Raw genomic sequence first — 27,783 nt, 5'->3', positions numbered from 1 at the left:
TCTCATCACTCATGTTTGTGCTGTCTTTTGATGTGTCTGAGAGGGACACTTGGAATCTTACAGTATAATGAAAGAATGTTATAATTTACTGAATTTTATTGTATTCATCTAAATGGATTTGAGGGCAGAATTTACTGATTAAAAGAGAAATCGATCAAGGTAAACCAGACAGGTCTGTGATCTTAAGCTCCAACACTCAGAAAAAAATAATTAAACATTCTGCATTTTCAAGTTTTGTCAGTCATTTCAGGAGTCATCCAGGACTAAAAGTCCGCCATATGTAGCATGGATTTGCATAATGCTAGTGATTAAAAAAAAAAAAAAAATATCATATTTCAGGAGTGCAATTTTTCTTTGATGGGAAATTTAGTGGCTTTAAAATGCTTCTAAAGCTAGAAGTCTCTGTAATATAAATGGTCAGGAAAGAAAAAGGCAAGCAACTGTTAATATTCTTATTTATCTGCTTGCCAGTTATCGGTAAATTATCATCCAGTGTGTAGGCCATCGTCTTTAGATTTATAAAGTATTCTGGTTAATTTAAATTCTTGAATATCTACTGAACAGCCATGGACTCTTCAAATTATTTGCGCTCTCTCACATTGCATTTGTGTTTCATTCTGCAAACAGTATATAACTACAGACTTAGAGTAGTTGTATGCCCCTCCCCCTGCAAGCCTTGAGTGCCTTAAAATCACAGAAGTGTTTCAATGATGAGGTAAGGGAAAGATCAGTGAAGCAGACTTCATGGTGTTGAAGTCGCTATGAAGCAGAATTCGTAGAGTAGACTTCATACTGGCGATCTCAACAACAATGCCAAGACAAGTTGTAGGGGTATAACAATTTTGGCCTACGGATTTACTCGTGCTGTTGTAATTTTTAACAACAAAAATGATGTCATTCATGATACCCTTAAAATAAGTTTAGAATAATTCTGACTTTTTCTGGTATACATATTCACAGTGTCCGTGAGGGAAAGATTTGGCAAAACATCCAGTGGCTTTATGCTTGAATGTCTAGCAAAGATTTGGCACCTCAGAATTTACTGTGCACTATCATACTAAAACTGTTTTTTGTAGGAATTATCAAACCAGAGATCATTTCATTTCATATTACTACAGGCACTCATCGGCCCTTTAAGGGCATCAGTTAGAGGTATAAAACAATATTTCCATTAAAAAAAAAACACATTTGACAGATAACTTTGATGTTAGTCCTCAAGAGTTGGAGAATCACTAAATCAAGTTTCAGACAGTTGTACAAAATCACAGTATGATTGACTTCATGTTCGATTTTGGTATGTGGTTTTCGCTATCGTGCAACACATTGCTATCTCAATGTATCATAGCCAGTATGCTGGCATAATGCTGTTATCTGTGTCTCTGAGGAAGTGCACTGAACAATTAATTTACTTTCATTCTGTACCCTTTCTTAAAACTAGCCAGCTTTTAAAACAAAACAAATCCATGCTTTCTTCCTTTTACTTAACAGAACTCATCCTGTTTCCCAACCTGGTTTTCTGCTACTCATCTTTCAAATTTCTCATCTTGCCAGCAGATCTTCTACAGCTCCTAGTTCTTAGTTTCCATCCCTATATTTCACCTTTTTTGGATTTTTGTTGCCTTTTTTTGTTTCCTTTGAAATATTTGTCTTCTGTCCTCTACACAGTCCCTTTTTTGTCCTGCGTAATTCTGCTTCTTCTGCCTGCCCCCTTTTTTGACATTGCCTTCCTTCCATAATTCTTTATAAATCAACATTTTACTGTGAGACTCTATATCTTTCATTCTTTTACTTTTCACCACACTCTCCTACCCCTAACAGTCCATCCACAATCCATCAATCTATAAGTTTTCTTTTTCTGTCATTTATTTTTCTTCCCTTGCTTTCTTAGGCAGTTATGTAGTGAATTTTCCTCAGTCTTTGTAAAAAGCCTTCATTTTACCAGCATTCATTACTACAAATAACTTCGTTTGTCTTGTTCTGCTTCATTTTTCAGTGAGTTCTTGCAGTACAGATTTGTGCTCAAGTTTGTGTCCTTAACTGTGTAGATTTTATGTTACAAAAAACTTCCACATAAACAGCTGTCATTGGCACCTAGTAGCTGCCTTAGTTAATTTTGCTCTGACATGGTTCAAAACATCAGTCATTGATTTAAATCCAATAGTACAGCTTCCTCAGCATTTTGAGTTCATCATTACATGTTTCCAACTTGTTTACAAGCATGACAGAATTTAATCCTTTTGCCTCACACTTTTTATGACTAACAGCACATCTCTTAGGTCTGCAGCGCAGAAACAAAGGATTGTGGTTTAATTTGTTTTAAATAGAAAGATTGTTCAGTACTTACTCTTTGTAAAGGCTTGAAATAATTTCATGATTTGATTTCAGTTTGTGAATAAAATGTGAAGTCTAATTAAAGCTGTTTAAGATTATAACTGTCTTCAGGAAATCAAGTGAGTAATTCTGTGGTCTATGTTATTAGCCTTGTGGATCCAAGTGTATGTTGCAGCAAGCTGTGCTGTCATCTCAGTTCATGAGTACAGTGTTAGCATAACCGGGATTTTTTTTTAATCTTTTGCACTTTAATTGTGGCATTGACTAATTTTGTTTCATTGCTTATTCACTCTTATTCTGTAAAAGCTGGACTGTTTTTTTCTCTTATTTGAAAATGGGATGTCTTTTATGCTCAACTACTGATCTGATTCTTTGCTCATTGTGCCCATTTCCTCTCTGCCAGAATAAGGAGATTGCAGACTTTGTTCATTCATCACCATAGTTGAAAAGGCTACTAGAAAATAGTTACGGTGGTATTACAATCTGGTAGCGTAGTCTTTAGCTGTCTTTTTGTGCAGAAACTGTGTTTCTACCCTCATGGAACCTTTAAAAGCCAGGTTATACTGCATGGATTACCCTAAATTTACATTTCAGGTACGCCATCCTAAGTCTGCAGTAAACGTGACTGATACACATAGCCTTAGCTAAAGTTCATACCAGTATTACTGAAGGCGGAATTTTGTTGCTTTGTCCCCTTCTTGACCCATATTTTTACAGAACAACTGACCTCTTTTAACTATTAAATCCAAATTTAAGTAATTATGGCAATTGCTGCTGTGCTTGTGGGTATGTTGCCTTCAAGCTATGGCAGCGAACAAAGGTTTGCAGGATTTCATTGTAGTGCAGTCAAACTAGTTGTCATTTGATTGGTTTTGTGCTATTAGACTTGACAGAGAATTGTTCAGTCTTCTCAGCTCAGAATGAAGTTATGGCCAGAAAAGTCATCACAGAGAGTGACATTTTAATATTTAGATTTATTTGCCTTTGATAATTTTTTATGCTTGGACAGTGTAGATATTTGCAGATGTTCAGGTTTTGCGTATGTTATTTTTAAACTGCACACACTTCATTAGGCCTCTTATGATAAGGCACTTTCCTTAGAGGTCTTTTATGCATTGTGGGAACATAGCTTATGAAGCAAAAACTGGTGTGGCAAAGCGGGAGGTAGAAAGTGAGAGTGGGAAAGTGATATTACAGAATACAAAAGGATTTTGGAACAGGATGCAAAACTGAGGTAGTGCTTGAAAGCAGTAATGAAAGAGACTCAGTGTGAGAAGTGAGTGCGACACTTGAAGGGACTATGAGAATAAATGAAGAACAACGAAAACCTAATGGATACTGTGGGTGAGAGAGACAGTGGAACTGAGCATTGTGAATCCTATTGTTCTGTTGATCTCAATAGTGATACAACCCTGTAGAGTACTGTATTCTGTTAGAGATAAACCTTTGATAAAAATCTTCTCGCAGTACAAAATGTTGGACCGCTATCTAGTCTTTTGCGAAACTGCATTAGTTAAGTTACTAACAGTAGCTCAGGTCCTGTGGAAAATGGACTTTCCCGTCCATATCGCAGCCACATCCTTCCATGTACCATGAGGCTGAGTTGCCTTCTAAAAGGATTTTCTTGGCTGAAGAACATACAGGATTTTTTTATGTCCTCTTGACAAAAGGCCAGTAGAGAAATAGAGTGGAAATTTCCCTTTAACCTGGCTGGGAATAAATCCTCTTTGCAGATATCAGTAATTGTTAATTATTTCTTGATTGCCTCTGTGATCAAGGAAGGTATAATCTAGGAACTAGCTTTTCTTCATTTTAGTTTAAAGAATTAGAGTTTATTTAATTTAGAAGTTATGTATTTAATATTAGTTATGGATAAATTTCATACAAGTTAGTAAGCAAAAAGAATACTTCCAATTTTAGACATTATGTTTTTTTTATGTCAGGTGCTAGGATTGGCTTCCAAAATTTGTTTGCAGTACTTCTCATGTTGAATTTTCACACTGAGTTTGTGCAGAGGACAGCTTTCCCAGAAGATCATTTAACCGCTTTACAAAGTGTTGTTTTTCATTTTTTACCTCAGGCTTTTATTTATAACATATGCTTCAAAGTTTGATACCAGGCATCATAATGTATTTCTAATTTATGCAGAAAACATTTCATACCAGCTTTCTTAGTTCCTTTGGTAATAATACCCAGTTGGTGTAGATTTCTTCTGTTGGCTTCATTTTTCTTTCTCATCTGTTTGTCCAAAAACATTTTATTATCTTGATAAAGGAAGAAAATACGGCATTGTGCATAGCAATTGTATTTTCTAAGTCATTAATTCCAATATCCACAACAAGAAGTGACATGTAAAAGAGTTTCAAGTCTATAAGAGTGATGTTTTTGAACTCTAATTTCTGCCTCTCACGGAGGGAAATAATGTTTTTCAGCTATAGACTATGCAGGTTTTAAAGATTTTTTATTTTGTTCTGTTTTCCTCCCAGAAGAGACTTCCAATCAGTTCTAATTGTAGTCAGCCAATCTTCCTGTGTCTATCCATGCATCTTGCCTGAGGAGTGCCATTTGCTGCTTCTCTTGTGCCCTGAAGTTACACACTCTTTCCTTCCCTTAAATATTGTCAGATTTTTCCTTTAATTGTACAGAAAGTCAAATCAAATTAAAATTTCTATTTAAATATAATTTGAACATACAAAAGAAGAAAATCTATTACGCTTTCTTGGGCATAAAGGCAAAATTTTATACCAGACTACAGCTGCAGTAACCCATAATCTGAATAATTTCAAGACTATGTTGGGTCTTAATTAGTGTCACAGTTGATCAGTGGGTTTGTTCATTACTAAGTAGTGGAATGAAACACTAAGCTTATGAGTAGAGAAGCTCTTGAAATTGTGGTTAAAAACAAACGAAGTGTTAAAGAAATACCTCTGCCTTCTATTCAAATTCATATTATTTTGGAACATATCTTCAAATGTATGTCACTGATTGTCAGGAAAGACAGGAATATGCATGCAGGACATAATTCCTGGTTTGGGATCACCAGCAGGAAATAGCACATCGGAGCAGATTTGGAGGTTCTGTTTCTGACAGAAAGCTTGAGAAACATTTATTTATATTTATTTGATAATTTATTGTGCTTCATGGCCAAAGAAATAAAACTCTGTTGCTCTGTGGAGTGAAAATAGTCACAGTTTTGAATAAGCCAGGGAGCTTGTATCACCTTGACTGTCTTGTGAAACAGTTTCTGGAACCTGCACCTTAACCCGGGTTTATAGACTTGGGCATGGCAGATTGGCTGTGTAAACATAAATAATTCATTTCTATTCCAAGAAGAATTAACTTCTGTTAATTGCTTTAACAAACTTATTGTATCACTTTATTATGATGCACAGTTCTGTATTTCAGCTAGCTGTTCTGGGGAACACGCCATGTTCAACAGTCCAGTAATGTTGGAAACACTGCTTTGCCATCCTGCCAGCACTGACATCTCACATGAGTATCTTTTCTTCCACAAGTCATCAGTTAAAAAAAAACACCAGTGACATCAAAACTGGTGCCTGCCATGCTTTGTCTTCCAACATGTACATAGTCTGAGTTAAAAGCTGGACACTGCACTGCTGAATCCACAAGGGACAGGACTGACACCTGTATGTCTATATTTACCCCTTTCTGTGAGTGTGGCTTCCATCGCAATCTTCACTACAGCCAAAACTCCCCCTCAACCTTGTCAGGCAGCATGTCATGGTCCAGATCTCAGTACAGACATGGCACTGCACAGCCTCAGTTGAACTGTTTCCAGTTAGGAGTTGGATCACTTCCATGTGGCTCAAAGCATGGGCATCTGTCTGGTAGACACACCCAAAGTCCCTCTCTACATTTTGTCCAAAATTCCTAAGCCTTGAACAATTAACAGTGTAGGTCTTGGACTCTGCCTTCTTTTCATGTGTTGAATTTTTATTCAGGCTTGTAGAGGTTTTTACTTCAGGTACATACCATGTAGCAGATTCCACTGTTTCTTAAACCTGACTTACATGTGTTTTGTTAAAATAAAGCTCATAGTTAGCTTTCCATTAAATGGAATAAATGAACATAGCAGTATTATCAACAGCCTGACAGCCCTCTTTCTATATTTATAAGAAATGCAGTGAGCCCAATGAGGGTGTTAAATGAAGCCTCCTCAGGGCACCTATTGGGGAGGCTAGCCTGTCTGATCCAGGCAGTGGTTGCCATGCTGGTGAGTGACTGCAGGCAGTGTCGGACCAGCTTTTAAATGTGGCTGTTTCCACTCCCAGGTCTCTCCATCTGCTACAGATTTTCAGGCTTCTCTTGTACTTCCTTATGACACTGAGTCCTTTGTTTCAAAAGGATGGTAGTTCCCAGACAGGCCATCATACCCCTTGGCTCCACAAACAGCATAAACTCACTTGCATGTACCCATGTACTACTTGGCATGGAGTAAGTGAAGATTCACTGGTCCAGCTGTGCCGCAGCATTATTTGGTTTTGTACAATAGGACAGAACAAAAGTGCTGCCCTATGTTTTCACTCTTCTCTCTTTGCAGGCATACCAGGCAGTGACTATATCAATGCCAACTACATAGATGGATACAGAAAGCAGAATGCTTATATAGCAACACAGGGAGCATTGCCAGAAACCTTTGGTGACTTCTGGAGAATGATGTGGGAGCAACGAGGTGCTACTGTTGTCATGATGACAAAACTAGAGGAGAGATCCAGGGTAAGGAAAGTGTATCATATGCAGCAAAATACAATGTTAATAATAATGTACTCGAGTAATCGTTTATATAAGATTTTTGGTTCTTTCATGTATGCTTGTCTGCCTTCTGTATATGCGTAACTGGATTTTTTAGGTTTCCAACAGTTAAAAGTGCCCATACTGTGAAAAACACTTATACAGGAAACATTAGTTCCCCTGTGAAATAACCAAGTCACACCAATTATTTTGTAGGGGTTTTTATACTCTAAAAGACTTTCAATCTCTTGATCCACAGTGATTTTTTTTTTTCTGTTTCTGTCTTACTGGAAATATTAGAATTGAAAGTGTTACTTCCTTTGTAGTATCAAGAATATGACTGTAACATACTGTCATGAGGAAGTTAATGTATGTCAGCAGAATTCAATTTTTGGTTTATATGGTATAGATTAAACATTATTCAAGGTAAGTGAAGATTTGGATTTGCCCATGCTCATGCTAAGCGCTTGCTTAGTCCTAATAAAACTCTACAACAGCACATACAGTAATAGAATATAAAATTATCTGTGATATTTCAAATTCATTTTTACAGGGCAAAGTAAAATTAGTAAAGTACTAAAACATCAGAGTTGTATTCTAATAATAGAACTGGTTAATATGTGCTGTATGTGAAGGGAAATCAAAACTAGTAATACTCTTGTGTTATATAATAAGGAAAGTGATGGAAAGAGCAGTAACAGACCACTGTGTGTTGCACGAAGATTTACTTCAGGTCTGTATTTGATGGCATTCATCAGTTCTAGTGGTGGATGTTATTGAGGGGTTAGGGCGTGAAAGGAAAAAAGAATAAAAGGACAATGATGGTAAGAAAAAGAAAAGGGAAAAACCCTTCTCAGTTGCCAATCAGAAAAAGAAGTGTGTCCAGTTCTCAGCACCCTCTCCAGTAGAACAGGTGGTTCCCCCATCATAGTTTTCCCACAATAAGCCTGTATTTTGTGTGAAGAGACACTCTGACTTCTCATGGGTTTTTCCTGCTTGTGATGCTGTTATTGTTTATGGGGGCACACCTTGGCTGGGGAAAGTGTGACATGGCTAGTTCATCACTGACCTTTCTGCAAATGCAGTAGTGAGTCCTGTACTGTAAACCAGAAGCTACAATCACATGTAGAAATCGGGGAAAGGGGAGAAGGGAGGGATGATTCCAGCATCAGTGGCAATCACTTGCCCTGGGAATGTGCCATAGCAATAGCATCACAGCAAAAATTCTGCCACAGGTGTTCTGGGGTACACTGTCCTGGGAGTTTGTATGAAGGGGTAGGGAGCTGCAGGTGGGAGGCAGTCTGCAAGATTGCAGGTGGAAGGCCCTTAGCAATACAAAAAGCTGAGGTATCTAAGGTGCTGTGCAATATATGTTAAAAGTACCATAAATACAGAGGATCAAGAACAGTTCAGAAAGAAAGAGACTGTGACAGAGGAGAAGAGGTTTATAATCCCAAAAAGCTTTAAGTCAGTAAAAACTATCTTATGTGAGTAGCTGGATAACAGTTGATATTTCAGTAACTCGTGGATCAGCTCCATTTCAAAATGAAAATATTTTTGCTTGTGTAAGCTTCGAACAGAGAGGAATGCACTGTAAAGCATAATACTGTACTGTGCTGGCATTGAAGTTTTTCTCACATGTTTGTATACATATAATTGCAATGATTACATAACTTCATGAACCTGTTGAAAAGAGTCATTCCTTTCTGAAGGCTTATCAAAGTATATATATATGTATTTATACTTTTACCATTTTATCACTTTTTTAAAACAGAGTAGTTTTTTTGCAGTTCAAGCAGTGTATAGCATTCTGATTGTAGAATCACTTTCTGCATGTAAATTCAGCCTACATCATCACCACTGCCTCTATATACCTGATGGCAATTAATACACAGTAGAAGGTAATTTTATCAGAAATTTTCATTTTATCTGGTGTCTACCAGCCTTGTCTAGTCTAAGCACTGGCTCTTGTTTGGAATTAAGAAAATTAAATTTTGGGCATTTCTTAACTAATTGCTTCTTATATAATAAAATAGCTGCTAAATAGCATCAATACTAAGAAAAAATCTGACCCTAATAAGCACCCCATTGCAGGTGGTGTACTTAAATGCTTGTGTGTTTATCTTAATGCTGCAGGCCGCAGACTATGAAGCCACTGTCTATGAAGATATTTTGATGTAACTAAATGAAATTCTACTCATTCTCTCCAATAATTACCTAGCAGGGTTTAAAGCTAACTCTTGCCTTTGCTGACTGCACCCTAAAAAAACACCGATCAGAACAGCAATCACCTCCAGAAGTGATTAGCATTCAGCAGCAATGCCTTCCCTGATTGTAATGAGAGACCAGACAATCTAGTCAATGGATTGTCTGTGCTTATGTTTACATATTTTTTGTGCATAATTCAGCTCATTCTGTGTTCATGGGTCCAGTGAGTTTGATGCTCACAGTACCTATACAGTATATAGTTGAGCTCCAATCTTAGAGTCTGTGACTCTGTGGATATAGCATACCAGTTACCTCTTCTCCTAGTACAGTAGGTACATGTAATGCAATTAGTGATATTGATGGTGAGGCAGCAGTGGGAATTGTGTGTGTGAAAAGAATATGATGGCAACATTTCATTGTTATTTTTTCTCATGCTTTCATTTTTATATAGCATATCCTTCTAGCAAGAGACCAAGTCAAATTTCAAACATGAAATACAAACACTGTTACATACCATTAGAGATTAAGATCTTCACTAATTTTGTTTCTCCTTTTCCTTTGATTCCTCTTTGATTGCTTTTGTGTCTTGGCAGCCTGATCATTATTCCTGCTGCAAGGCAAAATCTTTTCTCTCTGGGACTTAATCTACTTTCCATCTCTATGTCGTCATTTCTGTTTAGCTTGCTTTTTTCATTATGTAGTCCTGCAGCTTGGTATCAGCCTTTTAACCTGGACTGCATAGATAAAAATGGGGATTTTAATTGCATCTGCCGAAACAAAGTTGGTTCATTAGCATGTGTTAGATGTCTGAGTAAATCCAGCTTTGCAAATGTACATATTTTACAGCTGAGTACATCAAATGAAGATGTTACATTGAATTCATTATTCATTTGTTTGCCTAAAAGGAAGCTGCAGGAAAAAAGAAGCTCTTTCGCTTATAACCTTTCACACTTTGTTGGTTTTGTATGAAATGTCATCACCTGAATCTCACTTGACCTAAACCAGACTAGAGAGAGAAAGTCAGTCCCATCATTCAGCTACCATGCACATAATTTGTATCAAAAAGGATTATATACACTGTCAGTGCATGGAACAGTGTTGGTAACATATTTTTCACACACATGAGTTTAATCTAAATGAAATAAAAGAATGATATTGAAGGTTGCAAACTAGAGACAAGTAAAAGTAGTTGCGTCATCAAGGAAAGCTGTAAAGCATGTAAAGCATTAATGTGTTATACCTCTCTTCCATACTCCTCTGTCTTCTACTCCTCCCACAGCAGTGCAGATTTTCTTTTTCTTTCTTTTTTTTTTTTTTTCCTGGTCCTCGGAATTAATTGACTTTTCTGAGAACTTGTGTGCTGTAGTGAATAATGTGAATGACCAGATGAAGACAGAGAATCTCACTTTATAGCAAAAATTAGTATTGCCTCAAACAGGAAACAGGAAAAGTCCTGCCTCCTACTTCAGGGTAGAATACTGTTGTGGATCATCCACATGAAAAAATTATTAAATCATCTCCTTCCTTGCTATATAATTCTTTATTTTGAATACATTTACTATGTTGTTTTGGAACTGATAGAAAATACTTACCTCCCTCCTTAATCTCATTGGCAGTGTTTTCTGTGTTGAGAAAATTGCTAAATGTTGAGTCTAAGCTATATGACAGGATAATGACCCTAGCAGTTATTTTAAGTGTGAGCTAGATCCTGGACTTCTACACTGATGAGGAAGGCTTTAGTTTTCATACTGATACTATCATCTTCATTCAAATTTGCTAATGACTAAGTGAATACATGAGGAAACTACATTTGTACCATTCTGTTAGCCTGATCCAGACACTCGTTTAACTGTCAGGAACTGGGTATCATCATCAATATTGTAAGCAAAGAATATATAAAAATATAAGCATAGAACAATCACCTTAGTTTGTCAAAATTTAACAACTTGAATCCTGAATTTTCACTGGGAAGTGGGAGGGAGAGACAAACCCCGTAGAAGAGTCATGTATCCTCTCTCAGAGTTTGTTCCCCAGTATTGAAATAGAATGAACTATTTGCATGGGTCCTGTATCATTTCCATAAGAACATCCAAGGATAGTTAAAAGCCACTGGACTTCAGTTCTCTCAGCTGATCATTGTTACCTGAGAGACTCAGGAAAGCTCTTTACTAATAATAGCTTTGAAACAGACTTCTGGCCACCAAAGATTTCTAAGTCTTGCTGTAGGCAAAAAGAACCATAAAGACATGTCTGGGAAGAACCCTTAATTCTTCTAAATTCACAAATTTCTAACATTTTTAATGAATCTTTATCTGTTGATGGCAGAGTAGGCACTTATGTCTAATGTAGCTGACCTCACTGCTAAGGTAAAACAATAGTACTTGCACAGCAGTAAGTAAGTAATAATCAAAGAAAACTGTTATTGTCTGTATGAAATGCATGGAGATCTTTGAGACAAATATAGGCTGTGCAGCGGAGTTCTATGTGATTGTGATTAAGGCAGATTTTCCATTTGTTGTGGCTTCAGCAGCAAATTTCAGATCTTTCCTCCTACATGAGTTTTGACAGGTAATACCAGAGCTATTACCTGTCAAAATAGTGATAAAAAATAAGTGACAATTAGATATCTTCATTCATATTAGTAGAAGAGTTATCAATACGTGCATGTAATAATTCATTACATATTATATCAGTATGCTCTCAAGTGCACCTGTATTCTACTGTATTTAGACAAAAAAATCAATGATTTTTGCATAAAAGCTGCACTGATGTTTTTTTATTGGACAGTGCAGGTATGTAAAACTTGGGGGTTTTTAAGTTGTGGAATATGTATTTAAACCTAGGAAAACATAAATAAAATGTTTTGCAGCAACTAGAAAAATATGCATGTCTTTATCTGGTGAGAGGTAAGTTAACATCTCTCTCAGCAGACATATTAGGACATTTGTTGCAGATGGCATTATTTCATACTGAATTTAATTGTTTTACTGAAGAATAATTAAATGTGCAGTTTTTTCATTGTTCGTTCCCTAATTTTAATGGCAAACCAAGAACTTCTATATCAATGAGGTACTATCCGAATTTTATTTCACTTCTTTAGTGAAACATGCTAAGATATGAGTCAGAAGAATGAATGAGAGAACTGGCAAAAAAACAAAATCCAAAGTCAAGTAGGCCATGTGTTCACCAGATTTACAAAAGTAAAAGTAAAAAAGGTGTAGGTTTGTACTGTTGGTATTTGGATTTTTGGTTTCTTTTTTTTTATTTTTTTCACTGTAACAGAATGCAATGGCCGCAGTCCAAGAATTCCTACATCACTGTACGAACTGGAGTCACCAGTTACCATGTCAGAATTGTAAAACTCAAACATATGGCTGTTTCATTATGTAAGGATTCTTAGAGGCACAAGGGCAGGGACATGCTCAACTCTCACTGAAAGGCAGTCAGTCATAGTTACTTAGGTCAGGTAAGAATCTAATCCTAGATATATGTTGGTATAGACCACACTCACCAATAAAGCTTAAAGTTTCTTTTGCTAGGCACATTACAATTAGAAGTTCTGTGCCAAGGCGCCTCAGCTAAAACTCAAAATATTATGCCACCCAGCAAAAGAGCCGTGGAAATGCCATACTATAAACAGGGTTAATTTTATATGAAAAGAAGTGCTGTAATGCCACTATGTAGGCTGAAAGTACTTTTGGCTTGCCATATCTGGTTGTTTCAGCTTAAACACGTTTGGAATTGAGGATATACAGAATGAATGCCCCATGCAAAAAGGTATTGATAAATTACAGATAATCTAAAAGAGACCAATAATGATCAAAGCTTGGAGAAATGATGTATGGGGAAACTCAGAAATAATTAGATTTGTTGCATATATACAAAAGAGTGAGAGAAAAAATAATAGCCTTCCAACATGTGAAAGGTTTTTAAAAATTTTGTGGCAATCAACGGTGTTTGCTGCCTATGGAGCTCTAGGAGGAAGAAATCAGCTTTGCAGCAAAGGTGATTTATTTTGAACTGTTAAAGAACTTCCAAAATATAATATAATGAATGAAGCAAACTCTGTAGGATATATTGTGCAAGTCTCTTCCACTGTGAGCTTTCAAGAGCTATTTACAGCAGTCTCACCTGAGATGATGTGGCAATACCTGGTACTGCCACAAGTATTTTTCAAGGCAACCATCCAGTTTTGTGTTTTATGATTCACTGTCTAGAAATGAAGTAGTTTCTCTGACCTGCTGGGATAAACGGATAGTTCTTGCAGAAATGCCATTTGCCCAAGGCAAGTGTATAGCAAGTGGTTTAGTGAAAACTGTATTGTAACTCTGTAATTTGACTTCATTTGCTTTGCTCATTTGCTTCTGCTTAAGATAAGATGTAGTTTACTACCTCATATAATTCTTCTCTTAATACAGACAGAGGGACTGTGCCACATGGGGAGAATGGCCATTGACATTTTGAGTTACAAGGTCTTCCTTGCAAAATTAAAAATTGAGCATATTTGTTTTCCAAATGCAGTGGGTAGTTCATGTTTTGTTTAGCACTGCAACCTATTACTTCAGTGCAGGGAGTTCTTCCAAGGAATTTCAGGCTCGAAAAGGTGAGTGAATCAATTTAGTATTGTTTAGGAAAAATGACCCCACATTTCATTATTTAGCAGATTCTGGTGAAAGACTCAAGACCAGTTCTCTTGTACGGTGAACAATGCATCTGCTCTACAAATACATGTCTCTGAAATAAAATATTATGGTTTATATTTTCCGTCATTTACAAAACTTTTCCCATTTTCTCAAGAGGTTCATGAATACAGCTGGCTACTGAAAGGCACGTGTTGTTAATACACGTTTCTTCTAGGTGAGCTTTCAGTTTAATATAACGAGAACTGTATGAAATGCATTTATGAGATTAAGAATTTTATCCATGTATTGAACTAGCAATACAAAGCTCACTGTGAGTCAGAAGTTCCGTTCAAAAATCAAAATCCAAACTTAAACCTCTTAAGGTCTCCAAAATGTTCTCAAATTTACCATTTCTCCTTTTCATGCTTTTTCATCCATTCACTTCTGGCTTTCTGATGAACCAAAAACATAATAGAATTTTGTTGCTCTGATGTTTCACTCTTGATTATTTTGTTTCACTGATTTCTTACATAATATTCATATCAGCTGAAAGAGATAGCTGTCTTGTATGGACAATAGAAAATCTTTATTAGAGCACTTGAATAGTAAGGTGAATTGTTCAATGTGTTCTTCATACTGTAATGTAATATCTTGTTCAGTGAAGGGATTATTCATGCTGCACACAGTGATCAGCCCTGACTACAGGAAGAGGATGAAGCAAAAAGTTGTCAGCCTGTTCGCTTTTCCTCTCGGTTTCATTCATATAAGCCTTTTCAAGACTCAGGAAAATCTTGCTATACTTAATTGTTTGACAGATTCATCCTTTGAATGAATTCACTAAGACCCTACATTTCCTGCCATTAGGAAGGTTTCCAAAAGGGCATCTCACATTGACGCCAGAAACGTAGTTTTGAACTGTTCTTGGCCTGTATAGTTGAAGATACCCAAGATTTTTTTTTAATGTTTCCTTTTGTAATAATCATACCACACTCTGTCATAAGGATCAGAATGGAAACAGTTTGAGGGTTATCTTTTTAATTATCAATTAACTTTCAGTATTAACCGTTAGCCTACTAATCATATCTCAGAAATTTCAAAAAGTAAGGATGTAATGAGGATTGATTTGCAGCCTTACTAGAGGACTTTGTTAGGAATTAAATAAACTGAAGGAAGTTCATTTATATTGTTTCCAAATCTTGTTTGAACCTTCTTTTTCAAGGCTACTGTAATCAAGACCTTAGAAATATATTGCACTGCTGAAGTGCTTATTTTCTGCCTAGTTCTTAAACTCCAAATACTCAGTTCAAATGAGGATCAACAATTATAGAATCATAGAATTATAATCATTTAGGTTGGAAAAGACCTTTAAGACCATCAAGTCCAACTGTTAACCTAACATGGCCAACTTGACGTTTATACCATGTCCATAAGCTGCCACATCTGCATGTCTTTTACATCTCCATGGATTATGAGTCAACCACATCCATGGGCACCCTGTTCCAGTGCTTCACAACCCTTTTGGTGAAGAAGATTCTCCTCATATTCCATCCAAACCTCTCCTTGTGCAACTTGAGGCCATTTCCTCTTGTCTTGTTACTTGAGAGAAATATCCTCCATGCTACAACCTCCTTTCAGGTAGTTGTAGGGAGCAATAAGTTCTCCTCTGAGCCTCCTTTTCTCCAGATTAAACATCAACATCTTTACCTTTACGTGCTCACAGGTACATATTTACTGTAGGTTGTTATTAGAGATGAGGGCACACAAATGTTTGAGATTTGTCTCTGTAGTAATAAATGGATTCAAAGAACCAAAGTTTGATAGTTTTGGGAATAAATCCAGTGAGACTTAGAAAGATCTGTCTGCCTGGGGCTGGGTGCTCCATTCTGTCAGAATTTAGAATCATACAAAATTCAGTGACTCACTGAAAGCAAAATAGAAAACTTAAAACTCCTTTATTTTCAGGTTTATTTCTGAATATGAATTTATATTTTAAAGCTGTCATTTAGAGTTAGACAAAAGTGAATGAGTGACATTTGACCAAATTTTGTTCAAATAAGGTCTAAAAAATGTGGGTTTGTGTTCTGATTTTTTTTTTTAATTTTGCATTACAATCTCATGTACTACTGTCAGTGCCTACGATCTTTAGCATCAAATCAGGCTAATCTTTATATGTCAAGGCCTTGAAGTTCAGCATAATTCATATTTTGTTTTTACATCAGGGAACGTACTGTATCAGTTGGCCTGTTACTAGTTCGCTGTCTCTTTCTTGGTTTGCATTTTATCCTTATAATCTCAGATGGCTTGTAACAGCTGGCTCATCTGTTAAGAAACACCTGAAGGGTCTTTTCAGCCTGAATGATAGAACTTTATACTGGAAAATTATTTCTCTACCCTTGAATGTCAGGAATCTTTGTATTCATATGTTCATAGGGAAATACACTTCCTTCAGCTCTGTTGATGCATGGCATCACGTTTTCTAGTGTCTGTGACTTGTTGAAGCATGAATATCCACAAATATTCTTAGAAACTGTAGCTTCTTAACTCCTCAAGTCTGAAGTGATCTCATGCTTCTCATTTTTAATGGAAAGAAAGCATTTACATTTTCTTGCTTTCAGTGAATGTTGTACTTTCATGAAGAGCAAGGATTTGCATAGTCTGCATGGAAGAAATGTAGAGGAAGAAAAGGTATGCATGTTTGACAAGCAGGTTAAGAGAACATGCATATCATTTGTTAGGTCTTCTAGTTATGTCTACTACTATTGTATTTAAAAGATTTCATAATACATTTAGTAGACTTTTGAGAGCTGCTCTGATCTCAGATATAGTGGGTCTGGCAGTGTGCAACCTATAGTCATGATAGTGAAAGTAGTGGTAAAAGGTATGGTTGTCATTATCGTAATTGAATTTCTCTTAAAAAAAAAAAAACATTCTGAAATCACCAGTGACTTCTTTCATGCTCATTTGTCTGTTTCATTCAACTTGTCATCTTTAGTGACAGACTTGAGAATGTTATAGAATTATTGATGAAAGCTGTTTTCTGTAACCATGTGCAGTTAGTGGCACAGAAAGGCTCTCATTGGGTGGCAGTGAATATAAGTTGCAGAGGAAAAGACCATAGAATCATAGAATAGTTTGGATTGGAAGAGACCTTCAAATTTCATCTAGTCCAGCCCCCCTGCAATGAGCATCAGGTTGCTCAGAGCCCTATCCAGCCTGGCTTTGAATGTTTCCAGGGATGGGGCATCTACCACCTCTCTGGGCAACCTGTGCCACTGTTTCACCACCCACGTTGTAAACAATTTCTTCCACATGCCTTTCCTGAGCCTCCCCTTTTTTAAATAAAACCATTTCTTCTTGTGCTGTCGTAACAGGCCCTGGTAAAAAGTCTGTCCCCATCTTTCTTACAGGTGCTTTTCAAGTACTGAAATGCCACAATAAGGTCTCCATTGAGACTTCTTTTCTCCAGGCTGAACAACCCCAACTCTCTTAGCCTGTTCTCACATGAGAGGTGTTCCAGCCTGCTTATTATCTTGGCAGCCTCCTCTGGACCCTCTCCAACAGGTCCATGTCTTTCCTGTAACTGAGGACTCCAGAGCTGGATGCAGTACTGCAGGGGCAGAATCACTTCCCTCAACTTGCTGGCCACACTCCTTTTGATGCAGCCCAATATACAATTGGCCTTCTGGGCTGCAAGTGCACATTGCCAACTCATGTCCAATCTTTCATCCACTAGCACCACAAAGTCCTTCTCTGCAGGGCTGTTCTCAATCCTTTCATGCCCCAGCCTGTACTGATATCGGGCATTGCCCCAACTCAGGTGTAGGACCTTGCACTTGGTCTTGTTGAACCTCATGAGGTTCACAAGAGCCCGCTTCTTGAGCTTGTCCAGGACCCTCTGGATGGTATCCTGTCTGTCAGGTGTGTCGACTGCACCACTTGGCTTGGTGTCGTCAGAAAACTTGCTGGGGATCCCGCTGTCTATGTCATTGATGAAGATAATAAATAGTAATGGTCCCAGTACGGACCCCTGAGGGACACCACTTGTCACAAGTTCCATCCAGACATTGAGCCATTGACCACTAATCTCTGTGTGAGACCATCCAGCCATCAACCCTTGGAACTGAGAGCTGGGTGGATAAGAGAAAGGTGAAGACTATGAAATTCACCAAAGGTGTTACAAACTGTAACAACTCTGAAAATAAATAATCCCTGTAATTGTATCCTAAATGAGAAGGGATGTGATGCTATCATTGGCCATACCTTACCACATTAAAGTCATCTGTTTTCCAAACAACTTACATAAATGAGGAAAACAATTCCCTTACTACAGTGAAATTAAATATAGAGCAAAGGGCTAAACCAAAAGAAAACATTTGGCAAAAAATACCAAAACTGACTTGTTGACATTTTGTATTAAATTTTGGATGACTAAAGTGGTTTGAGATCTTTTTCTGAAAAAAAAAAAATATATATATATATATTAATATGTAACCTCTGAAAAATGCATTTAGTTTGAGTGCTGAAGGCTGGGATCTTAACACAGGATAAAATGTTTAGCAAAAACTCTGTCTCAGAAAATAGTGTTTTAACAATTGACATATGTTATTTGATTCTCTGCTGCTGGTGAAGTCCAGTAGAAAATATTTTTCCGATCTCTCACAAAAATAAATTGGAGTCTAAATTGTTAGGAGTATTTGGAATGTAAGGTTTTATGATCACAGAGCAAACAAGTGTAGGAGGCAGGTAAGGGCACATCTTGAAGAAGACCTCTTGTTCTGAAAAAAATCAAGAAGCAAAAGGAATAAAAGATGTAGTTCCATCAACTTATGCTTCATGTGCTCTTCCAGAAGGTCAAATCCACATCAATACAAAGTCAGGTTTTCTTTCTAAAAATGTGGTACTTCTTTTCATCAGTTTCCACTTTCAAAGAATACATACACTGGTCTACAAATTGAATTTCTTTTTTAACAGTTAGTGTCTGCTTCCAGCAGCAGTAGTCTGAATCAGATACCTCTCACAGAAAGTATTTTAAAAAAATTGTAAAATGATTGGAGTTTATGTTAGATAAACTTTATAAATGGAGAAAGAAAAAAAAAAACACACTAAGCTAAAATCTTCACAGGCACAGGCTTCTAAATAAGAATAAAACAAGTATTTTCTGTTGTTTGCAAAGATGCTAGAGGCCTACTGTGTTCTGAATCTCCATTTAATGTTTGTGTGGAACATTTTTTCTCTCTATTGCATTTGTAAGTTGTTTTTGTAAAATACTTCTAGTGAGAAAACTGGTTAATTTTTCAGGCCTGCTTTCTGGAAGTTGGCACTGCGTCTACGAGCATGCAATGTGCATGTGAGAACTACAGAGTAAAGAGGAGAACTACATGTTTAGGCATCTAAAGGCATAGCCAGATATTTATTTCTTGTATTCATTTTATTAAAAATACATAACGTGTTCTACCATTTATATTCATGAAAAAAAGAAAAAAAAAATCATTCAAACCCAAACAGGTTTAGTCAGAGGTTTATACTAAACCTGTAGTTGCTAAGATTACAAACAGCAGCTATTATGTGTCAGTATTCTCCATGAAAAATAATTATATAATTCTACAGGAATTATCAAATAATAAATAATAATCCACAACTTGTTTGTCTAATGTATAGATAATCAATACAGACAGAAGTTACACTGTGTCTGTATTAATGATGAAGTGAAACTAGATTGACTAGATTATACTGAAATAGCTCAATTGAATATATACCTTTCTGTCTGATTTGCAAAAGACCATGGTGGCTTCTTTTAGTATTAGGAATCTTGCAAATAAATCATTGATATTCTTGCAATACTTATTGTTTCAGTATTTCAGTAAATGGCACAAGGAAGTAACTACTTAATTCCTCTTAATAAAATGAATTTGTACACTGTTAATCCTATTTTTAAGACTACAGTATCAATAAACATTTTAGTTACTTTATTCCAGTGCCTTATAAGTAATAGCTTATAAAATTATAAAAATTAAAAAATAAATAGCTTATAAATTAAGCTATAGATTTCTGTTAAAAAAATGGTTCTTTTTGCCTCTAATGTATATTCAACACCTGCTTCAGTGGTTAGAATTTTTTCTCCTGTTTATCTAGATTACTTGTTCTCAGACTGTGATTTGTGAATTGTTAGTGATCTGTGTGGCCTATGAACCTCAAAATAAAATTATCTGCAAGCAAAAGCTGTTTGGGACTGCGAGTCTGAAAGTGCACAAAGTGGTTTTCAATAAGTACTGTGCAGAGTCAGAAACCTGGAGAACACATGAGTTTCAAAGATGCCTTTCTTAATTTTCCATTTTGGGGAAATGATTAGTTTTTCTCTTTGATTAGCATGATAATTCACATTTTTGTCAGAAATAGTGTGCAATATTCTACTTTTGTTATTCCTTACAGTTTGCTCTGTTCTCACTGAGTTTGGTATGAGTCTGGCTTAGAGTGATTAATGAAGACATTTATTAAACAAATTCAGTGTATTGTTACTGGACTCATAATACAATTCTGTACTGTACGCAAGGCTAATTGATAAGAATTTATTGTTATAAGAACAGAGGCTGACTGTCTCAGTTTCACACATAGATCACTGAGAGCAAAATATTTTCAATTACTTAGCCCCCGTACTACTTTGTACAATGTTCTCTGATTGTTTTAGGGGTTCAGCATTTCTTTTTTAATAATACCTTTCATTGTAAAAACCATTTTAACTCACAAGTTATCAAGCTTCAGCAATGATGGTAGATGTATGGTTCTCTTTTGCGTCATCTTATACATAATTATTTCAGCTTGTTATTATCCTAAACTAAGGTGTTTTGAAATGGAGATTTTTCTGAATGAAATGCCCCATGTCTCTTAAAATCTGATGGATGAACTCTGTCAAACCAGGTTTTTTAAATGCCCGTGAACACAATTTCATTATATACTTCATAACGCTGCTCTGAGAAGGAAATTGTATTTTCTCACAGTGCACTTAAGAGTTGTTGGTGCTCTTTATCTGTGTACTAAAATTATTTTTTTAAAAAATCAGGTTTTATTGAGATATCTCTATGCATACTAAATAATTACACCCAAATGACAGTGTGTATGTTTGAGGACAAATGTGAAGTAGGTGAAATATGGCGAACAATTAAATAATTGTCTGTCTGGTTTTACTGGATTAATACTGCTATTAAATTCTGGACTATTAAAGGTGAGAGTTACTGAAGATTCAGGTAATATGTTTAAATACTATAAATTGTTTTTTCTTTAGCATATCTATACTTACTTGTATCTCTTAATCATCTGCCCCTCTGACTTTATAAATACCCATTATGAAAGAAGATATTGTAAGACCTACCATCAGGACAGCATCTTATTGTGTTGGATCCCTAGCCATTATTGAACATTCTAACTCTACTTACTTTAAAAACGTACATGATATACACTCAGATATGTAAAAAATGTCAGGTTTAAATGTATTAAATAATTACATATTTTTCACTATAGGTGAAGTGTGATCAATACTGGCCAAGCAGAGGCACAGAAACTTATGGACTAATCCAAGTGACCCTTTTAGACACTGTTGAATTGGCAACGTACTGTGTTCGTACATTTGCACTTTACAAGGTATATATCTTTATGTATACTTACAATATACTTTGAAATTTAAATGTAGGCAACTTTTCTCCCCTTTCCTTTCCTTCTTCTCTTATTTTCCCCTTTCTCCCTTCCTCCCCACCACTGCCCATCCCTTCTTCTTTATTTTGCTTCCTACTTCCCTGCCTTACTTTCTCCTTTAATTCTACAGTCCCTTTCTTCCCTCTCATTTCTTCCACTTTCCTCCCTCCGTTTCCTCCAAGCACCACAGAACAGTGAAACTTCCACATAGTGTAGTTTTCTTTACATTGTAGAATTTTCTAAGTTAATACACAGCTCTTGCTATGAAAAAACATTTAACTGGATGAAACACTAGCTAAAGCTCTGGCACTTCTTGTGTTGCATTACTTTGTGGTATAATTAAAGCTCTTACGTTGTTTGAATTCTGCAATTTAGAATGTAAGAAATTTTTCACTCAATAGCCTGAGTCATGTTTCTCTCTGGCCCCAAATGTGATTTAAATACACTTCTCTGGTATAGATGCTTCTGCAGTTATTTCATTGAAAAATGCAAATATTCCATCAAATGGCAGTTTTGTCATGAAGTTTTTTAATTTCATAGAATGGTTCAAGTGAGAAAAGGGAAGTGAGGCAATTCCAGTTCACTGCCTGGCCTGACCATGGTGTCCCAGAGCACCCAACACCGTTCTTAGCTTTCCTGCGACGAGTCAAGACCTGCAACCCACCTGATGCTGGTCCTATGGTTGTACATTGCAGGTAGGTCCAGAATTTCTTTCAGAGCATCTTATGTCAAGATTACTGCTGTTCTGCTGCAGATGAAAACATTATCTTCTTTCAAAGAGTCTGTCAAAAGGAAACGTGTTACATTGTAAATTGGGCACCTGAATATGGCACCACCAACTTGGGTGGACCAGAATTATTTTCTTTGGTCTGTGCAAAAGGAATTAATTTTAGATTATCTCAAGGATGCCATAGGGAGAATATAAATGTATCTATGGCATTCAGAAGGCAGCATGAAAAAGAAGTATGATGTTGGTTTAAGAACCTGAATGTTTAAGAAAGTTTGTTTTGATCAATGAAACAGCTTTTGAAATCATTATTTATATTGTATATGAAAGTAAAAAATATGGAAATTAAGAAAGATAAATGGCAACTTCCATTGAAAAAAGGTAGAAAACTTAATCTGTAGTCACGGTTAAACCCTCATCTTCATACTGTGAGGAGTTGGATCTGCAAAGGATGTACATGGAGAACACACTGAGCTCAGTTCCAGGGGAATGAATGCTCCATGCTATTTGCAAGTTAGCAAACCCCTTTAGGCATTATGAGGTATGAATTAATAAACTCTCAAGGTAAAAACGTAAAGTTCTTGGAGTAAGGAAAATGAAGAGGAAGAGATGGTTATTCTTTGAAGATATTTGACAAAGGGGGATCGTTTGGAAAGCCTTAAAATCACACTGATAAGAACATCACCAGAACATATGTGCCAATTCTGGTAGAAGTAAGCTGAAAGATGGGTCCCCCTCATTCCAGGACTATGTTGTTATAGCTTACATAGCTTACTGTGCTGCCCTTTTCAAAGGGAATTCCTAAAAATCACTGATTTTTGTGAATTTTATTTTCAAATACCTTTGGTTAGTAAGGCTAAGGGCTTACTGAAGCTACAAATGCTTAGCATATTTGAAAACCAGTCTTGCTCTTGTAATCCAAAAACTGAGTAAGAGGAGTTACAAAGATTATAGCATACCACCCTCTCTAGTTATGGCGTCTTACATATTGGTAAGATATCCATGGATGCTGGTTATTTGAACACTTTCTAAGTGACTATAAGAGGTGTTTATAAAGGAGATAGGAACATAAAGTTGACAAGAAAATAAAGTCAACAGGAAAATAGAATAAAAAGAACTTCAATGTTGAAAGGCACAGACTGTTTAGAAAAGATCAGAGAACGTGGAATATAGACATTTAATGTTTATTGAAACACTAGGGTTAGGGATGTGGAATAAATCTAAATAATAATACAAATCTATTTTACAGTTTGCTGAGTGTTTCCTAAATGGAGCCAAATCTTATTGTGTCTGTGTTTACAAGATCTGAAAACATTTTGAATATTGCTTTAAATTACAGATTTATATAATTACAGACTGCCTCAGCTTTATCATCTTAATCCATATAAGGCATACTTCCAAAGGTGCTCAGCAGTCAAGATGTTATGCTCTAAATCAAAACCAAAATTAATAGAAGAAATGAATCTTCCCACTCTGGGAAGGCCATTAAGTTAGTATAACTACCTAAATGCAAAAATAGATGAATTAACTTATTTGCTAGGAGTCATACAGTAAATCATTGGGAAAGATGAAGTCAAAACCAAAAGTTATTATCACTCAGCAAGGTCAATATTTTCTCTTTGTCATTGGTCATACACTTCAGTGGAAGTGGTAATCAGGTTACGTAGTATTATCTGATGCCTGTTGAGGGACTTTATTCTCAATTTCCAATTAATTTATTTACTAATACTCTACAATATGCATATTCTGGTAGCAAATTTGTTGAGGATCTTCGCCTTATGTATAGTTTCTTGAGACATTAAGATTGTAGGCATTTTGCACAACCTATCCTCTACAAAGCAAACTGCCATGTATTCTATTATGTTAGCAAGGCTTTTAAGTCCCACTCCCAACAACTTGTCTATGAGCAGAAGAACTAGTTAAACCAGATTTATTGCAAATTTACAGATTTATGTCTGCATATGTGAACATTTTATTTAGCTGGACATGTAGGAGCAAGTTCTGCGAACAGCCCAAAGTTTATGATTGCACTCATTAGCTCTTTAGTATTAATGTGTCGACTGTCTAAATGGTATACCAACAAGAATAAGTTAGTAAGGTCTTTCCCAAAGTAGTAATGTTCGAGTCTCTTTTCAGGCATATTGTAGCAACATTGTCTTTTCAGATTTGTATTGCCCTATCATTTTGAATTTGTAATTATTCAATTGGTAAAAAAAAAAAAAAAAATCAAAAGTGGAATAACAAAGCATCAGCACAAGTTTTTTAGGCTAAAATAGATGTCTTCCATCAACAACATGAAAAACTTCTAGTTTGAAATTGAAGTACTGGATGTGCCTAAACATTTATTTTCAAGCTCAGAAAAATTTCCATTTTATGTTGAAACCAAAAATGTAAGCAAGTTTTGCATGTTGTCTATTTTTCTTAGAGTTGTGTCTGTTGCTTACTTTCAAAAATCTCCATTCCACTCTTTCCTTTGCTTGTCATCATCAGTCATTTCATTTTTTTTCTCTCCAATGTCTGAACTGTTTTGGTTTTTTTTTCAGACTCTAATTATATTCTATTTCTGTCCTTCAGTTCCACTGTTTTCTCATACTCATTTCACTGGTTTTTACCATATTGCTGAACCATTTCAGTATGAAATGTGTTCGTACATGTCTTAGTATTTTCTCTGAAGAAAGATTGTCATTCTAATAGTAGCATTCTCCTGCCAGTTTTTGTCATGCATCACCTTTCACTGCCTTTTAGTACTCACCCTTTTCCACTGAGAATTTTTTGTCTATTCTTGGCAATTTACTTGCTTTTCATTTCTTCCTTTGCTGGCCCCTGGTCTGCCTCTGCAGCCCTTTAAAAAAAGTCCTATTTTCCTTGTTCATATCTTATCTGTCACTGTCTCCCATTTTGTGTTCAGGACTCCCTAAGTCCTTTTTCATTAAAGCTCTTGTGCTACCATCATGCAGTTATTAAAAGTATTTCAAATTTTCTCCACTAGAGCAAAACAATATAATACAAGAACATATGTTGTACCCTTTGCCTATAGCAGGCAGTGCTTTTCCAAGATATCCCACAAAAGGAATAAGCTGAGTTTACTCCCCAGCGGGAGCAGAGGATTCATAGCGGGGAATGTAAGTCATCTGAGACGCCACTGATACCTTCTTTTATGATTCTTCCAGTACCTAACAAACTGTCAGAGCTCAGGAAATTATAATAAAGATGTTATTGAAGTATAAATATGAGGGAATTTAGCTTTCAAAATGATTTGGTAAAAGAGAAAAAATAGGTGTGAAGAAATTTTGGAAACGTTTTCTGCAAAGCTTTTGACCCATAAAAAAAATGAAAATAAAAGCTAGCAAGCAACTAAGTACAGGGAAAAAAAAAATCTATTTGTCTCTAATATTTCTGGGAATTTAGCTCAGAGTTTCTCACTGCTCAAAAGCTGATCTGCTTTTCAGTTTTGATTCAGGTCAACACCCAGTAACAACAACAGAAGCTGGCCTGGGTAAGGAATAAATAAAAGAGCCAGATCTCTATGTTTTGTTCCTTGGAGAGTAACCCCCTATTTATTCTGTGTTTATTCTGTATTTGTAAGTAGGTATTTCAAGCTAATGGTCTAGCCAAGCTTTTCCTTACTTTCTCTGTATCTGCTTTAATATAACACAACAGTTGACTTCCAGTCCACTTCATCTTAAGAGGTTTTTCCGGTTTGCTTGGTGGTTTTGGTATATGGCTATATCTCCTACAGAGAATCAAGGTAACTGGAGAGCTGTTTCATGAGTGTGGCCCCAGACCAGTTTCTATGAGAGCCTCAGTATCTGATAAGCTAGTTTAACATCCTCTTCCTAGGAAATAGTTCTTCAGTGTATGGAGAATTTATTTAATAACTTACAGTGAGCTTAGTGGGAAAACACCTGAGGTGAAAACAAGGGGGAACTGAAGAAGCCACTCTGTAAACATTTGCAAGCATTCTATTCACATAAAGTGACCAGATAAAAAAGCGAAGTCTTAAATGGTGAAATTAACTGTGAATATGAGTATTGCTATTCAAAATTACTAGACTTTATAAAACACGTCCTGATGCGTGTCAAACAAATGAAGGTGAAAGTATTCCTAACAAATTTTGTGTGATGAAAGCAAAGAAAAATGCTGAATCATATGATCAGAATTTATGATAATATTAGTAATTATTTTTTACTAATGTCCATGCAGCAGTTATGTTTGCATGTCATTTGCGCATCTACTTTTGATAAATAATAGTTTGCTTGCATGCACAGTGTTGAATTTAAATCTAATATAGCAGTCAAAAATATGTTGAGGAATGTCACATGTGCATTCTACCAGTCAAAGCTTTTACTTTTGCAGAAAAGTTGGCAGATTTTTAAGTTGCAAATGTAATTAAAATATAATTAAAGCTACATTATTTTTAAGGAGAAAACACAGATCATTGCTGAAAGGATTGTGAAACACCAAAGGTAACATTGAGGCCTAATCTAAATGCAGATTTTTAAGATTTATGTAATCAGATACTGGAACCATAGAATAATTTGGGTTGGAAGAGACCTTTAAGATCAATTCCAACCATTAACATAACATTGCAAGTCCAACCCTAAACCATGTCCCTAAACACCACATCTATATGTCTTTTAAACACCTCCAGGAATGGTGACTCAACTACTTCCCTGGGCAGCCTGTTCCAGTGCTTGAGAACCCTTTTGGTAAAGAAATTTTTCCTAATACCCAATCCAAAACTCTCTTGGCACAACTTAAAGCCATTCCCTCTTGTCCTGTTGGATGTTACTTGGGATAAGAGAGGAATACCCACCTTGTTACAACCTCCTTTCAGGTAGTTGTAGAGAAAGCAATAAGGTCTTCCCTCAGCCTCCTTTTCCCCAGGCTAAACAGCCCCAGTTCCCTCAGCTACTTCTCACAGAGCTTGTGCTCCAGACCCCTCAACAGCTTCTTTGCCCCTCACTGAACTCTTCCAGCAAAAGGCTTTACTATAGTCTAGGAAGACAACATCCACAGCCTTTCCCTCATCCATTAAGCAGGTCACCTTGTTATAGAAGGAGATCAGGTGAGTCAAGCAGCACCAGCCTTTTTTCATAAACCCTTTCTGACTGGGCCTGTATATGCTGCATAATGGCACTCAAGATGGTCTGCTCCATGACCTTCCCCAGCACCAAGGTCAGACTGACAGGTCTGTAGTTCCTCGGATCCTCCTTCAGCCCTTCTTGCAGATGGGAATCACATTTACTAACCGCTAGTCAATTGTGACCTCCCTGTTTAGCCAGGACTGTTGATAAATAATGTAAAGTGGCTTGGTGAGCACCTCCACCCTCCACTCAGCACCCTTGGATGGATACCACCTGGCCCCATAGACTTGTGTGTATCTGGTGTGGTAGATGGCTAACCATTTCCCCTTGGATTATTGGGTCTTCATTCTGCTCTACATCCCTGTCTTCT

At 36.3% G+C, this 27,783-nt stretch overlaps 1 protein-coding gene across 10 annotated transcripts in view; it reads left to right on the top strand.

Moving 5' to 3' along the window:
* PTPRD (protein tyrosine phosphatase receptor type D) overlaps nucleotides 1-27,783 on the top strand; it is a 366,746-nt gene that overhangs the window by 306,260 nt on the left and 32,703 nt on the right. For all 10 annotated transcript variants that reach the window (XM_065046079.1, XM_065046078.1, XM_065046083.1 and 7 more), the window contains 3 exons: nucleotides 6,893-7,068; nucleotides 21,429-21,548; nucleotides 22,140-22,294. In XM_065046079.1, coding sequence (XP_064902151.1) covers nucleotides 6,893-7,068; nucleotides 21,429-21,548; nucleotides 22,140-22,294 — 451 coding nt within the window. The remainder of the gene's footprint in view (nucleotides 1-6,892; nucleotides 7,069-21,428; nucleotides 21,549-22,139; nucleotides 22,295-27,783) is intronic.

The sequence above is a fragment of the Columba livia genome, chromosome Z, assembly GCF_036013475.1.
Source record: "Columba livia isolate bColLiv1 breed racing homer chromosome Z, bColLiv1.pat.W.v2, whole genome shotgun sequence".
Lineage (NCBI taxonomy): Eukaryota > Metazoa > Chordata > Aves > Columbiformes > Columbidae > Columba > Columba livia.
The sequence above is the reverse complement of the archived record's forward strand: the minus strand, read 5'-3'. Positions and strand labels throughout refer to the sequence as shown.